At 45.8% G+C, this 17,477-nt stretch overlaps 1 protein-coding gene and 1 long non-coding RNA gene across 11 annotated transcripts in view; one reads left to right on the top strand and one right to left on the bottom strand.

Annotated features, from left to right (window-relative positions):
- Nucleotides 1-17,477, top strand: part of LOC102549417 (uncharacterized) — a 56,816-nt gene that overhangs the window by 3,415 nt on the left and 35,924 nt on the right. For 4 of the 10 annotated variants that reach the window (XR_593722.4, XR_010053102.1, XR_010053096.1 and 1 more), the window contains exon 2: nt 1,659-8,261. This is a non-coding gene — a long non-coding RNA (uncharacterized LOC102549417). Of the gene's footprint in view, nt 1-1,658; nt 8,262-14,030; nt 16,818-17,477 lie in introns of all 10 variants that reach the window. The other 6 variants (XR_010053099.1, XR_010053103.1, XR_010053097.1 and 3 more) reach the window with 5 other exon arrangements.
- Nucleotides 1,985-17,477, bottom strand: part of LOC100362820 (Protein FAM186A-like) — a 59,057-nt gene continuing 43,564 nt past the window's right edge. The window contains exons 6-8 of the mRNA XM_039080362.2: nt 14,056-14,204; nt 12,576-12,755; nt 1,985-2,110 (exon numbers count right to left, since the gene is read on the bottom strand). Of these exons, the coding sequence (XP_038936290.1) occupies nt 2,089-2,110; nt 12,576-12,755; nt 14,056-14,204 (351 nt within the window). The 3' untranslated portion in view covers nt 1,985-2,088. The remainder of the gene's footprint in view (nt 2,111-12,575; nt 12,756-14,055; nt 14,205-17,477) is intronic.

Here is a 17,477-nt window from a genome sequence, read left to right on the forward strand (position 1 = left end):
CCCAAGGCGGGGATTATGGGAATTCACTCCCCCACCCCCACCCCCCAAGGTGGCAATTACAGGAATGCCTCACTCCTACTTGGTTCTTTTGATCCATTTCCAGTATCTCCCTTTATTTCCTCGGGGATATTTATATAGCTATGTTGTATTCACACTTGTCACCTAGAATACGCTGTTCATCTTGTCAACTTTATAGCTGACTATTTTTGTTGTTGTTGTTGTTGTTGTTGTTGTTAACCTGCTATTTTCTCTCATGGATGTCAGTTCTCTTGATGGGAAACAGATGGAAAAAGGTGGAATAGAAGCCCAGATCTCACTCCTGATGAGCAGTTAACTTTGAATAACCTCATTGCCTTTTAATGAGACTTAACCTTGACTCCATGTAGTAAATGGAAAAGGGTTCAACTCAAAATTCCCTTCAGATATAGTCCTATGTATAAAGCCTGGCTTTCCTAGGGTCACCTTGGTTCTGCTGTAGCATCTGCTGGCTTTTATTTCCCTGCTTTATTTAGATCCATTTATTTTTCCCTTTCTATGTGTGTGTGTGTGTGTGTGTGTGTGTGTGTGGTGTGTGTGTGTGGTATATGTGTAGTGTGTATGTGTGTGTGTGGTATGTGTGTATGTGTATATGTGTGTGTGGTATGTGTGTGTGGTGTGTGTATTTATGTGTGGTATGTGTGTATATGTGTGTATGTGTTGTATATGGGGTCTGTATGTATGGCGTGTGTGTATATGGTATGTGTGTGGTGTGTGTATGGGGTGTGTATATGGTGTATATGTGTGGTATGTGTATGGATGGGGTGTGTGATGTGCATATGTATAGAGTGTATGTGTTGTGTATATGGGGTGTGTGTGTATGTATGGCGTGTGTATGTATTATGTGTGTACAGTGTATTATGTATGGTGTGTGTATATGGGGGTGTGTATGGTGTATGTGTGGTGTGTGTATGGTATGTGTGTATATGGTTTATTATATGTTTAGACATGAATTTGGGAGGCACTGACTTTTATCTTCATGGCAGCCCATAATAATATCCTTTTAATGGCTCAGCCTATCCCAGAGTTTGGCAAAGCTGTTTCCAGTGATATCAAACAGAAATCATTTTTTTCTCTTAAGTTTTTATATTTATTTTTGGCTACATGAGTATTTTGGCTACATGAGTATTTTGGCTACATGAGTATGTATACATTCCTACACGTATGGCACACAAGAAAGCCACAGGTTTTCAGATCCCCTGGAATTTGGGATCTAGAGTTATAGGTGCTCTGAGTCACCGTGTGGGTGCTGAGAGCTGAATAGCTCTAAGCAAACAGACAGAACAAATAGTACTTTGAATCACTGAGCTGTGGCTCCAGCCACCCCCACCCCCACACCGCTGACCCCACTGTACCCCCACTGCCAGGCTGGTCTTAAACTTGCTATGTACCAAGGATGACTCTAGAATCTGAGGATTCTGTCTCTGCCTCACTAGTGGGTACAACCATGCCTAGTTTATGGTTCTGGAGACTGAGCCCAGTGCCTTGTATGCTCTGAGCAAGCATTGTACCAACTGAGCTACCTCTCCGATCTTCTCTTTCGTTTTTTAAAAAATTTTGACCAGGCAAGTGATCTCCCACTGAGCCAAATAAATTTTTTAAAAATTTATTTTCTTTTACAGGTAGGCATGAATGTATGTGTACCAGGTGAACATATGGAGGAGCAGAGGTCAGAAGCTATTGAATTCCCTGGGACTGGAATGACGGGTGAGTGCTTGTGAGGCCCCGCTCAGAACCGACAACAGATTGGGCTCCGCAACAGCAGTGAATACTCTTAACCACTTAGCCCCTCTCCAGCCCCTCCCTGCCAATACAGGCACTTAAGTAGACCAGAATGACCTTGAACTCCTGGCCCACTTGCTGTTCCCTCTAAAGTGCTAAGACTAAGCACTGGGTCTAGCTTTAGACGACGTTCTTATGATCTAGAAGCAGCACAGAAAGCAAAGAGTAAACATAATAATTAATATTTTATGTAAGACAAAAAGCCAAAAACCAACGTTTTACTGAAACATTGAAATTTGATTTCTACGTGCTTGTCTTTTAGTTTTGTGTTCACTTTCGAATCTTCTTAGACCTGGAAACAAGACAATAATAATTAATCATATTATAATAAAATATTACAATAAAAAGCTGGTCCTAAATACATCTGTAGGAATGGAGACTATGGTGTGTGGTAGAGACAATGAGTACAGAGCTCCCAAGATAAGCCATGGAAACCAAGACGGAACCCATAGCCATTAAAGCCACATTAAGGGATGGGCTGACTTCTCGGGAGGGGCAGGGCCCGACGTTAGCAAATCATTCATTGCAGATGTCATTAACCTAAAGCTAGAACATGTCTGAAACCTCCACAGAGCTCATCACCTCAGAAAATGGACCTGCCATCATTTCCCAAAGTTTCCACTGGAAAGAAACCATTTTCAGTAGCACTGCCACAGGGGAACAATCGCATAACCATTCAGACATTACAAGAGTAACTGGTGCAGGATAGCTTGCAGTGTTAGAAACTGCCTTCATGTCCACTGGAATGAATGGTGCAGTAATTAACATATCTATAACACATCTGTGCAGTGGGAGTCATATCACCGATACAGCGATGGCGTGTGTCCATTCTTAATTTTTTTTTTTTTGGTTCTTTTTTTCGGAGCTGGGGACCGAACCCAGGGCCTTGCGCTTCCTAGGTAAGCGCTCTACCACTGAGCTAAATCCCCAGCCCCTTAATTTTTTAAATTATGAGCTGGATGTTGGTGGCACACACCTTCAATCCCAGCACTCTGGGAGGCAGAGACAGGCAGGGGCCTGAGTTTGAGGCCAGCCTGGTCCACAGAGTGGGTTCCATGATAGCCAGGGCTTCACATAGAAACCTTATCTTGAAAAATCAAATTATGTCTAGAGGGGGGGCGGGGAGAACACACCACAGTGCTCACATGGAGGCTATGACAATTCTTAGGAGTTGGTTCTCTCTTTCTGCCTTGTGAGGCTTGGGGATGGACCTTGGTCAGTCAGACTTTGTACCAAGAGCCTTTATCTGCTAACATCTTACCCGTCCCACATTTGTTAACACAGAAAACTGTCAAAGATTTATGTTTAGGGAAACAAAAGCAGCTTTAAAAATGTCCTATAGCGGGGTTGGGGATTTAGCTCAGTGGTAGAGCGCTTGCCTAGGAAGCGCAAGGCCCTGGATTCGGTCCCCAGGTCCGAAAAAAAAGAACCAAAAAAAAAAAAAAAATGTACTATAGCTTTGTGCTGTAACCAGTGAGTCATGTCTGAGGCGCAGCATTGCTAAGTGAGAGTTTCTGTCAGCATTCTAAGATGGCGATGTGCAGCTTGGTCAGCAGTGGTGGAAATCTCTGACAAGTTCAATGGAGACTGAATAAGTCCACTTATAAAGACACATTTTTTTTTCATGAAAGATGTGCCCATTATGAGCCCGTTTTGCAGCTGAAAAGTATGTGTGTATGTCTGTCTCTGTGGGTGTCTTAATCAGGTTCCTCTTCCTGCACAAACATCGTGACCAAGAAGCAAGTTGGGGAGGAAAGGGTTTATTCAGCTTACACTTCCACATTGCTGCTCATCACCAAAGGAAGTCAGGACTGGAACTCACACAGGGCAGGAAGCAGGAGCTGATGCAGAGGCCATGGAGGGATGTTTCTTACTGGCTTGCTTCCCTTGGCTTGCTCAGCTTGCTTTCTTATAGGAACCCAAGACCACCAGCCCAAGGATACCACCACCCACAATGGGCTGGGTCCTTCCCACTTAATCACTAGTTGAGAAAATGCCTTACAGCTGGGTCTCATGGTGGCATTTCCTCGAGGGAGGCTCCTTTCTCTGTGATGACTCCAGCCTGTGTCAAGCTGACACACAGACCAGCCAGCACAGGGTGCAAGCATAAGAAGTGGTTGCTGGGCAGGAGAGATGGTTCAGTGGTTAAGGACTGCTCTTTCAGAGAATCCAGGTTCAAATCCCAGCACCCACACGGCAGCTCACAACTGTCTGTAACGCCAAGATCTGACACACTCACCCAGACATATATGTAGGTAAAACACCAACGCACATGAAATGAAAAACCAAAAGAGAAGTGATTGCTCCAAACCTGGGCTGCCAAATAAGACCCTGCTTTAAAACTCACCACATGGTCTGGAGAGGTGGATCAGTGGTTAAGAGCACTGACTGCTCTTCCAGAGGTCCTGAGTTCAAATCCCACAACCACATGGTGGCTCACAACCATCTGTAATGGGATCTGATGCCCTCTTCTGCTGTGTCTGAAGGCAGCTACAGTGTACTTATATATAATAAATAAATAGTTAAAAAAAACCAAAAACTCACCACACAACAAAATAAAAGTGGTCACTCCCGTCTAACAAGTAAAAACCTGAAACACTGAAAATACTGATAGAGATCTGACAGAGAACCAAGGAGGTCATAGGTCAAGCTGCTGACAGAGAACTGAGGAGGTCATAGGTCAAGCTGCTGTTGCCCACGTTGGAGAGATGGAAAGATATCGAAAGTCACAACTTAACAGATCAAAAACCCAGGGACAGTGATTCCAGTGGGCACTGGGGCTTCGAGGAGAAAAGAACCCGGGCCTTAACTGTGGACCTGTCAGAGGCTCACCATAAGCTACAGGCAGAAGCTGCAGGGCTCAACAGGAAGCTCCTTCTGTCTCTAGGTTCTGGTGAGGGTAAAAACAACCATTTAAAATACAGCAGAACACTCTGTTCTTAACAGGTCTGCCATCAGAAAAGCTGTTCTACCAAGGCATAGCCTGCCTGAGGGAGGTCACACCAAACCATGGCTTCCTCTAGCCGCCTGAGGTGGGGGTCGGGGGAAGAACTAATGAAGCTTGAAGTTGGGGTGCAGGCTGAACAGAGAGACAAAGTACAGGACTGCAGCGGAGTACGTCTTCCCTTGATTGCCACAGTGACACGGACAAATTAATTCACTAAAGAAGTGTTTCTCAACCTGTGGGTTCAGACTCCTTTGGGGGTAGAATGATATTTTCACAGGGATCACATATCAGACATTTACATTTTAATTCATAACAGTAGCAAAATCACAGTTCTGAAATAGCAATGAACTAATTTTACGTTTGGGGGTCAACACAACATTAGGCACTGTAGCATAGGGTCACAGCGTTAGGAAGGTTGAGAACCACTGACTGAAAGGTAAAATCACAGTTTTGTGTCGCTGTGATGCTGGCCCCTCCTCTTTCTCCCCTGCCTCCTCTCTGCCCGCTTTCCTCCTCTCCCCTCCTTCTCCTCTACTGCTGGGTCTCACTGTGGTCTTGGAATTTGTGGCCCTCTGAGCCTCAGTCTTCTCAGTGCTTCGGATGACTCATGAGTGGTGAGATTAGACCAGCTCAGATCACAGAGTTAAAGCAGCTATGATTACTGTTAGGGTTTTGAGGTGACTGAAGACCCTGTCTCAAAAGAAACAAAAACTAATGAAGAAGAATACATGATAGGAACTTGTACATGACCCCATCACTCTCCTGTCTTTATGCTTCTAATGCCAACGCACATTGGGCAACACGGACAAGTTCCCCTGGGATTAAAGGCATGAGCTGCCATCACCCAGCACCACTGCTTTTTTTTTTAATTTTTTTCGGAGCTGGGGACCAAACCCAGGGCCTTGCGCTTGCTAGGCAAGCGCTCTACCACTGAGCTAAATCCTCAACCCCACCACTGCTTTTTAATTTAACCTCAGGCAAGTTCTTAGGACAAGGGCAGAAGGCTCCTGGGTTCTTTGTCAAAACACCAAGGAATGGCCTCTTTACCAGGAGCCAATATTGTTCCCCTCTGAATCCCCTTGAGCTGGGCCTCAGTCCACATGGCCCTCAGAGCTACTGTCTTTCAAGGTCCTATCAGAATGACCCTTTAAGCTTTAAGTGTTTACAGCATTCAGTGGCTTTTTGGTTCAAAGTTCCAAAGCTTTACACATTCCTCAGAACAAAAACAAAACAAACAAGGTCAGGTTCTTCACAGCAGCTGCCTTTCCCAGTCCAGCTCCCTCTGAACTCACTACTTTAATGTGTCTGTGATTTAAAAAAAACAAAACAAAACAAAACTCTACAGATAAAAAACAAACAAACAAACAAAAAAAAAAAAAAAACAGGGGCTGGAGGGATCACTCAGCGATTAAGAGCACCAATTGCTCTTCCAGAGGTCCTGAGTTCAATTCCCAGCAACCACATGGTGGCTCACAGCCATCTGTAATGGGGATTCGATGCCCTCTTCTGGTGTGTCTGAAGAGAGCGAAGGTGTACTCACATACATAAGATAAATAAATTTAAAAAACAAAACAAAACAAAAGCAAAAAAAAAACCAGATACAATTGTTTTTTGAAACAGGGTTTCTTTGTGTAGCTCTGGTTGTCTTAGAACTCACTCTGTAGACCAGGCTGACCTTGAACTCGAGATCCACCCGTCTCAGTCTCACAAGTGCTGAGACTAAAGGCGTGTGCCGCCTGGCTCTGAGGCAACTTTTTTTTAACAAAAGAAGAAGAAGGAGGAGGAAGAGGAGGAGGAAGAGGAGGAAGAAGAGGAGAAAGAGGAGGAAGAGGAAGAGGAGGAGGAGGAAGAGGAGGAGCAGCAGCAGGAGGAGGAGATTACTTATATAGAGTTTGTGATTCCAGAGGGCTAAGAGTCCATCACAGCAGGGCCACTTGACAGTAGGAGTCAGCAGTGCTGGCAGGAGCAGAAAGCAGAGTGATCAGACAGTGAGCGCTGGAAATTAGGTGAGGCCGTCAACCCTCTAAGCCCATCACACTGACACACTTCCTCTAGGCATGACTGTACCTCCTAAACCTGCCCCCAAAGCACCACCAACTGGCCATCAAATGTTCTAATATCCAAATGTCAGTCAACCAAGAACCTCCCACATTCCAGAACCAGGTGCTCCCCCAACCCCCACCCTGCTTTCAGTAATTCTCTCTAAAGGTGAGCAAGACATATTTCCCTTATCACTGCTGCAGTGTATTTTCCCTGTGTTAAGCTCCAGGCCCCCACAAAGCCCCCACCATCAGAGGCTATCTTCCACATCTCCCCTCCCAGATCAACTTACACGAGGTCTGTTGTACGGTGTGATTTTTTTTCCCAGCATTCTTTTTGCTGAAAAACCCCTACCTCTTCTGTTGGGGACATTTATTATTCAAACCACGACAACCTCCATGCTCACATCAAAGCATTCTCTTTTCCTGTAGCTCTTGGGATCTAACTCAAGGCCTTGAGCATGCTACACATAAGCACTCCACCTCAAGGCTACGTCACCAGCCCACAAGGCACTTCTGTACTTTGTACTTATATGTGTGTGTCTGCATGGTTATGTGCATGTGGGTGTGAGTGCCCATGGAGGCTGGAAGAGGGCGTCATCCACTGGAGTTAGGCTTGCAGGTGGTCGTGACCTATCTAACACGGGGGCTTGGAACTGAACTTGGATCCTCTGTAAGTACATGCTCTTCACTCCTGAGACATCTCTCCTGCCCACTTAAGACACTTTTTTCTCTCTTTTTTTAATATTTATTTATTTATTTATTATACATTATACAGCTTTCTGTCTGCATGTGTGCCTGCAGACCAGAAGATGACCCCAGATCCCATTACAGATGGTTGTGAGCCACCATGGAGTTGCTGGGAATTGAACTCAGGACCTCTGGAAGAGCAGTCAGTGCTCTTAACCGCTGAGCCATCTCTCCAGCCCCCCACTTAAGACACTTTTAAAAGAACAAACAAGCAAAAAACCCATACCACTTCACTCAAAAGGTGATGGTGTTTAACAGTTTTTTAAGCATTCAATTGGAATGTTTCCTTTCCCCTCAGTCCTTCCCAGTGCTCTCCAACTCCCTCACAAGGAGTCACTGATCATGGTGGAGAACTGGAAAAGTTAGGAACAAAAGCTGAAGCTCTGGGTCACTAGAGAGAACACAAACTGTCCATTTCTTCCTCGGACTGCAGAGACAGGCTACAAGAGAAGGGGACCCCTGGAGCATGAAATGAAATTCAGTATTGATTATTTTAGCTCTGCACATTTTAATTACTGATCAGATAAACTCTTTTTTTTTTCTTTTTCTTTTTTTTTTTTCCGGAGCTGGAGACTGAACCCAGGGCCTTGCGCTTCCTAGGCAAGCGCTCTACCACTGAGCTAAATCCCCAGCCCCTGATCAGAAAAACTCTTATTCCTGAAAAGTAACCAGAAATGCCACGAGAGCACAGAAATTTTCGTGTGGAGGTGAGTAGTTCTGCTATGTGCATATGCACACAGGGAGACATGGCCACTGTGAAATTACAAAGTCTTAGAAACAACACTTGCTTATAGCAGCAGACCAGAACTCCTGCTTATTCATCCCCAAACCTTCACATGGGCTTCATACCAATTTTATACATAGTTGCCAAAAACTAGAAACAATGCGAATGTCCTTTAGCCCCTGAGTAAACACACACAGCCCAGACGAACGATGTTCTGTCACCATTCAGTACACAAAAACAGACTAATGGTTTATGCTGGGACCCAGATGAGTCTCGTGTCAATTATACTTCAATTCTGTAGCGGAATTTTCCCCTAAGTGATTAAATAAGAAAGACAAGAAGAAGCCAATCACTGGGCGAGGAGCAGGAGGGCCTTCCAGGCCTGAGAGAAGAGGGAAGGCAGGAGGAGGGGACTTCCTTTTGGACGGTCAAGCCAGATACTGTGTAGGCTGGGGACTGTTAGTTTGGGTGGCGGAATCCATTAGGACTCAGCGCCTGGTGATTTCTAACACAGAGTAGTTGGTGAATTTACGATGCTGGTTTCCACGCCCAGCGATTGTGTTATCTGTTGATTCTAAACTAAGATTGTCTGGTGTTTTCCTTTTCCCAGCTATTTTGGAGAGGCCCTGGCAAGGGAAAACATGCGGTCTTGGGCTCAGTACCGGGTGGGGAAACGGACTGAGACCACCGCCCAGTGCCTAGCTAGCCATAGCATGGATTGTTTTTTAATATTACTGCTGGGCAGAATGATTGCCTGGCGTGCATGCAGCCTGAAGTTCCATCTCCAGCACTGTATAAACTAGGAATAGTGACATAGGCTGTAATCACAGATCTGAGGTAAATGCAGGAAGGTCAGGAGTTCAAGACCAGCCTTAGCTATACTGTGAATCTGTGAACAGTTACGTGTGAAACACTATCTTAAAACTGAGAGGAGAAAAGGGGGGTGGGGGGTGGGGAGCTGAACTTCTTGAGTCTAACTAGAAAACCATGCAGGTTTCACTAAGTCTCTCTTGGGTCAGAAGCTGACTGTAGAAATAAGGCAGATGTTTCTTGAGATTTTGTGTATCTTGTCCCAGAGATTGTTCTAGTTGATTACTTCTGAGACTGTGACCAAAATACCTAACGGGAAAAAAAATACATGTACTTTTTTTGTTCGTGGTTCTAGAAAGTTCAGTCATGGCCAGGAAGGGTGGCAGAGTAATGGATCTCACATGGTAGTGAATCAGAAAGCAGGCAAAAAGGAACTCTGGGTGCTCCCCAAGAGTGGTGAAGCCACCCACAGTAGGAGTAGTCTTTCCTCCTCAGTGGATCTTTCTGGAAATGCCTCACAGATGCACTAGAAGATGAGCCTTGCCACCTCCTAGGCCCTAAGGGATTCTAAAATCAAGACTGGCTGGCCCTGAGCTTTGTGTGTAGCAGAGGATAGCCTTGGGTACTGACCCAACTGCCTCTACCAGCAAATAACAGAATTACAGGAATGCACTGTCCTGTCCAGCGAGCCCCTTTTCTTCACATCCTTTCTGACATAGGTGCTCTCTCTCTCTCTCTCTCTCTCCGTGTCTAGTTGACTCCTGTACTTCATATGTGTGCTCTCTCTATATGTACATGTGCTCTCTACATATGTGTATATGTGCTTTGTAAGTGCATATGTGTTCTCTGTGCATGTGTGCTCTCTGTGCATGTGTGCTCTCTAAGTGCATGTGTGCTCTCTAAGTGCATGTGTGCTCTCTAAGTGCATGTATGCTCTCTGTACATATGTGCTCTATATATGTTCATGTGTGATCTCTATGTGTATTTGTGATCTCTATGTGTACGTGTGCTCTCTATATGTATATGTGTGCTAAGTGCATGTGTGCTCTATATATGTACATGTGTGATCTCATGTATGTGTACTCTAAGTGCATTGTGTTCTCTATGTGCATGTGTGCTCTATATATGTGCATGTGTGTTCTCTGTGTGCATGTGTGATCTCTATGCATGTGTACTCTCTATAAGTATATGTGTGTTCTCTGTGTGCATGTGTGGTCTCTATATATGTGTACTCTCTATAAGTGCATGTGTGTTCTCAGTGTGCATGCATGCTCTCTATGTGTATGTTTGCTCTATAAGTGCATGTGTGTTCTCTCTATATATGTGCCTGTGTGCTCTCTGCATGTGTGCTCTATATATGTGTATGTGCATTCTCTATGTACATGGATGCTCTCTAAATCCACTCTCTACATATGTGCATATATGTTCTCTATATATGTGTATGTGTGTTCTCTATATATGTGCATACGTGGTCTCTCTATGTGCATGTGTTCTCTATGTGCATGGGTGCTTTCTCTGTGCATATATGTTCTCTATAGTGCATATGTGCTCTCTACATGTATGCTTTATATATGTGCATGTGCATTCTCTATGTGCATGGGTGCTCTCTATGAGTACTCTCTATATTTATATGCATGTATGGTCTCTATATGTGCATGTGTTCTCTAAGTACATGTGTGCTCTCCATATGTGCATGTGTGTTTTCTCTGTGCATGTGTTCTCTATATATGTACATGTATGTTCTCTATATGTATGTGTACTCTATGTGTGTGTGTGCTCTCTATGTACATGTGTGCTCTATACATTTGTGCATACTTAACATATATGATTTGGTTTTGCTCTTTAAAGGTTCTTAATTTGTGTGTGTTTTGGGGAGGGTGCATGTGTGCACATGGTGACCAGGCCCTGATGACTGGAGTCTTCCAATGGTTACTCTCAACCTTATTCTTTGACAGAGGGTCTTTTGCTGAACCGGGTGCTCCTCAGCTCATAGGCTGGTTAGCCAGTGAGCACCAGGGACATGCATATCTCGTCCCCTTCCCACCCAGCTTTTTACATGTGTACCAGGGACCCAAACTAGGATCCTCTTCTTTTCTTCTAAGGTAGGAATCCCCTTTATTCCTTATCTAAACAATCTGAGAGCAAAAGTAGAATAGACCTCTTTTAGATGGATAAGTCATATTTTGGACATTTCTTTGCCAGGACTTTGCAACCTTGACCTTCCAGTGGAGAAGACAGGCTTTTACATCTGTCTGACTCAAACACTAGGATAAGCATACAGACTTAGGCTTTATGCTGCTGTGGCAGTTGCCACATTAACTGAACCATTTCTCCAGCCTCTAGATCTGCTTTTGAGACAGGGTCTCACTGTACAGCCTAAGCTGACCCCAAAACTTCGATCGTCCCGCTGTAGCCAACTGAGTGCGGGATAATAGGTCTAGGCTATGGTATGTCTTTGTGTTGCATACACGTTTTACTTTATCGTTGCTGCTTTGTCATGCTGTAGATGAACCTAAGACTGGGAATGCACCAGCAAGTCCTTTCCATCAGGACACTTCTGCAGCCGCATCCTATAGAAGATTTGCTCTTTCCCTGTGCTCTGTGTGTGTGTGTGTGAGGGGGTTGAACCCAGAGTCTCATGCAGGCTGGGCGATCACTCTAGCCTAACTCTATTTTTTGTTTTCTTGAGCCAAAGCCTTGCTAATGGAGCCCAGACTGTCCTTGAATTTGTGTGAGTTCTACTGCCTCGGCTTCCCAAATGCCGGGATTATAGGAGTACCCAACTCTAGAATGTGAATGTTTATTTCATGGGGAAATCTGAACACGGATATGAATTAGCATGGCTTCGTACTTCAGGACGCAGACTTCCCCCACATAGACTACGTCTGTGAACTACTCTAGCGGGAGAGGCTCAATCTACTAACGTTTTAATGTTGAACGTTAAGTAATTCTGTGTCCTGAAAGGGCTAATACAAACCCCAAAATGTGTCTCCTTCACGGGAACATTTCCCATGGTTAAGTGGGAATCTGAGGCAACATAGTTTGAAGACATGGGCCCATTCGAGCACCTGTCCTCCAGGGACCAAGCGCATGCTGCCATACTGAATTCTGTGTGTTTATTGTCTGTCTTTTTGAGACAAGTTCTCCTCTCACAGCCCTGTTTGGCCTAGAACAAGCTATTTAGACCAGGCTGGCCTTGAACTCAGGGATCTGCCTGCCTCTGCCAACTCGGGTGCTGGAGTCAAGGGTGCACATCAGCACCGCCTGGCTTGTTAACTGTCGGCTTAACATTGAACAATGACATCTGTAGGTCTAGGAAGGCAAACGGTGACCACCACAGAGTTCGTGTGCACTATGTTGTAAGTCTAAACTGACCTCACACCAGACACTCACTTTGCTTATTCCCTGTACTGGAGAAGACAGTCAAGTTAGGAAGACAGAAGGTGTGACTAATGACCCGGTGACCATACCCCAAACCTTTACTCACCGTGGGCAGATGGAGGCAAGAGATTTTCTTAAGGTCGACTGAATATCTAACTGCAGCAGTTTGGGAATATCTGGGTACCCGCCCAGCTGGGCCCAGAGTAGATTCATTGGTGTTTTCTCTACCACTGGGTAGCTTGATGTAGACAGGTCAGCATTCCACACAGCCTCCACTGGGGCTTGCCTGGAAAGACAGAGGGTGCATAGGCATGAAGCCCTCGGAGCTCCACACCAGTGAAAACACACAAGTCCGCACCTTGTCCACACCCTTTTCTGCCCTGTCCTCCTGTGCTCCAGGGAGCCCTAGCTGTAACCACCCTGGCAGAGATATGGGAAAAGCAGAGCTGACTGGCGTAGTTACCAAAACACCTCTATGCCTAGTCATCTGTTCTCATGATACCGCCTTAGCCTCGAGAAGTACACAGACTTAAATGATGACATCTGTAGGTCTAGGAAGGCCAAGTTCTTTTATCTCTTGTATCTTTTCCTTGCAAAGCTTCTGCCTTCTAAAAAAAGAGAGACAGAGACAGAGGAGGAGCAAGAGGAAGAGAGGTGGGTGAGAGAGGGAGAGAGAGGACAGAAGAGAGAAAAGGAGAGGGGAGAGAGGAAGAGAAGAGAAGAGACGAAGAAAGGAGAAACATTCTTTAAATAATTTGCTTAGTGAGGAGGAATCTGCTCTTTGCTACATGTTATTTGTTTTGTGTGTGTGCATGCATGTGTGTGTGCATGCATGCGTGTGTGCATGCGCGCACGTGTGTGTGTGTGTGTGTGTGTGTGTGTGTGTGTGTGTGTGTGTGTGAGCCTGTGCCAGGGTATGCATGTTGAGGGCAGAGGACAACTAATGACAATCAATCCGGGATCAATCCAGGGTTCTCTCCTCCCGTTGTAAATCCCCAGAGTCCAGCTCAGCCATCCCCGTGCCTTCACCCCTCAGCCATCTCTCTGACCCAGCAGCATTGAACAACAACAACAACAAAATGTATTATATTAAGAGGAAGAGGGGCAGGGGAGGAGATGTGGAGGTCAGAGCACGCTGTGTGGAGTTGGTGGTCTCCCCTATGTGGGTTCTAGAGCCTGAACTCAGATCCCCAGGGGGTGCCTGGTAAGCACACTTATCTGCAAAGCCATCTTGAGGAACTCAAAACAAAATGTAAACATTTAGGTAGACATATAGGTAAGTAAACTTTGCTAGGCCAAGCAAGGTTCATGATGAATAACTTTAACACCGGCACTTGGGAAGCAGAGGTAGGAGGATCTCTGGGAGTTCCAGTCCAGCCAGGGCTACACAGTGAGGGAGACCCTACCTCAGAACAAACAGAACTCCAAAGGGACAAAACACTAGATTGACTGAGGAAGCAAACTCATTAATATTCTCCCCCACATTTTGTTCTAACTGTGGGGATGGAGAACCCTTGGGTAGAACTGAAATGTAGCACTTACAAGTTTAACATCATCCTAGACTCACCCAAGGGTTTTGAACTCACCCACGTCTTTTGAAAACATCGGATCTTTTGCTGTCATCAATCAATAAGTCCAAGACCGGCCGTTGAAGTTTGGTGAATTTGGGTATCTTCTTAAAGCTGGAGATGGAGGGCATGGGCTGGCTAAGATTTAGTTTAAACACCCTCTCAAGCTAAAAAACAAACCAGCAAGAACAAAAAATAAGTTTAGAGGTGCAGGAGAGGGATGGGGGTGGGGGGAGAGGCACTGCCTTATTCCTCAGTCTGAAGTGTAAAAAGGAGAACCAGGAAGAGAAAAGCCAGAAAGTTTAGGACGTTCTGCTTTGGATCCAGACAACAGCAGAGCTACGCACCCCCACCCTCTTATTCCTCCTGGAAGTTGGGGGATTTGAGACAGGACACCCAGAGACTAGCCTGGCCTCGAATTTGCTGTCCATCTGCTTCCCCACATGGACAGGGCAGCCTTCTCCCTTTCCGGTCCCCTCTTTATGTCTCCATGTGTCACTACTTCCATTCAACCTTCCTGACGCTGGGCCCTTTAACTCAACTCCTCATGCTGTGCTAGCCACCAACCATAAAACCATGTTTGTTGCTACCTCATGGCTATAATGTCACTCATGAATTGTAGTGTAAATACCGGTTTCCCAGCGGCCTTAGGCGACCCCTGTGAAAAAGTCATTGGTCTCCAGTAAGGGGTCTCAACCCACAAGCTGAGAACCACTTCTTTCGAGCCTGAGTTGCCTCTGAAATGTCGGGGACACTGCTCTTCCTGTTAGGTGACTAGTTTGGGATTTTTTTTTTTTTTTTTTTTTAGATAGGTCTTGTGAATCCCTGGTCAACCTGAACTCATTATGTAGCACAGGCTTGCTTCTGTTAGTAAATGCTAATTAGCTGGGCAGTGGTGGTGCACACCTTTGATCCCGGTACTCAGGAGGCAGAGGCAGAGGCAGGCAGAGTTCTGTAAATTTGAGACCAACCTGGTCTATATATAGTGAGTCCTAGGACAGCCAAGACTACACAGAGAAACACTGTCTCCAAAAAAAGAAAGTTAATTAAAAAAAGAATGTATAGATAGTAAAATGTTTCTAGAACTCCAGCTTGTAGTATTTAATATTAGAACTGGACTGGTGTAGTGATGGACGCCCTTAAATCCAGCACTTGGGAGTTAGAGGCCAGCCTAGTCTGCATAGCAAACTCCAGGCTAGCCAGTCTTAAAAAGCGAAGTATTTGTAAGGAACATATCTTAAAAAACATTCGTGAAACGGAAATAACGCCATGCCTGTGCTTGCCCCCTGGAGGCTATTAGAGCGGACCTCTGAAGCAGGATTCCACCACCCACCCCACCCCCAGCTCAGAGAGGGGCCTGGCCCTCGGCCAGCCGTGGCACACTAGAGAACTCACCCCAAGGCAGTCTGATGAGCTAGTGTACCGGCCCCAAGCTCTGAGTCCTGAGAGCGCAAATCTACCGCCCAATGAAATGATACAAACGCTGGAACTTTGGGAACGGATCCCAAGCTCTCACTGCCGTGCTCCCGAGACAGAGCCCTGTTGATACCCACCAGTAAGAAGACTTGAGACTGTGCGTGGCCTCAGTGACCGTTAGACTTCCGGCGCTGTCGCTGGCCCCACACATACTCGCCCAGCAGTGCCAGCTGCGCTCCCAAAGACCCCTCGGATCTCCCTCAGTGCCAACTTCCCAGCCTGCCTCAGCGGAAGGACTTCCCGGAAGACACTGGTGGAGCTCAGAAGCATCCTCACGGGAGAAGTTTCCCCAGTGGAACCCAGCAGCAGCATTTTGCCCGAACAACTCCACCCTACCCGAACCCCGGCCCGCGCTTGGTAAAATGTCTGCTTAACTTCTATATTAGCATAATATTATAAGGAAGGTTCGTGTGCATAAACCGACCATATTCGAAAGACGGATGTTGTGTGGACATCCTAACTGCAGAGGCTGCTCCTATAGGCTTTGCTCTTCAGTGTTAATCACAACTGTAGCCTTTAGGACTGGAGAGGTGGCGGGCTTTGCCTAGGATCAAGCATCATTGTTGCCAAGGGCCAGAGCTAACAACTACAGTACCCTGTCTCCTGGTGCCCTAATGCCACCTTCTTACCTTCTCAGGCACTCATGAACTCGGGAACAAAAATTCCTATAGCTTGCGCTCACAATCTCGGGGCGAAGTACTCTACTTCCAGCTCTGAAACTTTTTTTTAAAGATATCTATTTATGAGTACACTGTAGCTGCCTTCGTGCACATCAGAAGAAGGCATTAGATCCTATCACAGATGGTAGTGACACCATGTGGTTGCTGGGAATTGAACTCAAGACCTCTGGAAGGAGCAGTCAGTGCTCTCAACCTCCGAGCCATCTCTCCAGCCCCTGAAACTTTTTAAAAGGCTATTGACACTTCCAAAAGCGTGCTGGCACTGTCTCAGAAGGGACTCCAGAGGTCGGCGCCAGAATTTACCTGGATCCCTGTGCAGGGTAAGTGTAAGCAACTTAAATAAACCCCTTAGCTCCTTGTAAACTTATGGTGTAATACTTGCCTCTTTATGTTCTGAGGAAAGAGTAACCGGCCATAATCAAAGCCAGCTGTGGGGCTCATAGTTGTAACCCCAGCACTTGGGAAACTGAGGCGGAAATATTGGTTGGAGTGCAAGGACAACCTACTCTCAAAATACAGCAACAGAACAGCACCGAAGAGTAATGACTGGAGGGGCTGTCGGCTGATTGGGAAGGAAACAGTTAATCTGTTCCAACGGCTCTCTTGTTGGAAAGTTGTCATCAAGTAAGTGAAGGTGGATCTTGATGGGGAAGAGCCAACGGCACCCACCAAAGACAGATCCACCACAACTTGAGACTGTGGTGACCTTATTTGGGAAAAGAGTCTGCAGGTGTAATTAAGCAAGCATCTTAAAATGAGAGCATCCTGGGCTACTTAGGTGTGCAATGAATTCATTGTCATCTCTCCTCAGAGTCAGAAGGGAAGACAGAAGACACGTTGGCCATCTGAAGGCAGAGGCTGGGGTTACAGGGCTACAGGCTAAGGACCGAAATAGAGGACCAGATCTCTCCCTGGGAGCCTCCAGAGACAATGAACCCTGAGATGCTTTGATCTCATAAACTTCTTGTCTCTAGAAGACGAGGGGGTATTTTCTTCTTGTTGGCAGTGGTGGTAGAGGATTCTTTTAGTTGTCTTTTTTGTTTTAGTTTAGTTGTCTGTACTTGAGGGGGCAGATATTCAAGATGGGGAATTCACCCTGTAGCCGAGGCTGCCCTGGAGTTATCCATGTAGCCGAGGTTTGCCTCAAATAATAATCCTTTTGCCTCAGCCTTGAAAGTAACAGATGTGAGTCACCACACCCAGCTATTTCTTTTGTAAATTGCTGGTAATGTTATAGAGGCCTCAGAAAACTAATACATACATATATATGGTCCAGTCAGGCAA

Source organism: Rattus norvegicus, chromosome 7 (assembly GCF_036323735.1).
Source record: "Rattus norvegicus strain BN/NHsdMcwi chromosome 7, GRCr8, whole genome shotgun sequence".
Classification (NCBI taxonomy): domain Eukaryota; kingdom Metazoa; phylum Chordata; class Mammalia; order Rodentia; family Muridae; genus Rattus; species Rattus norvegicus.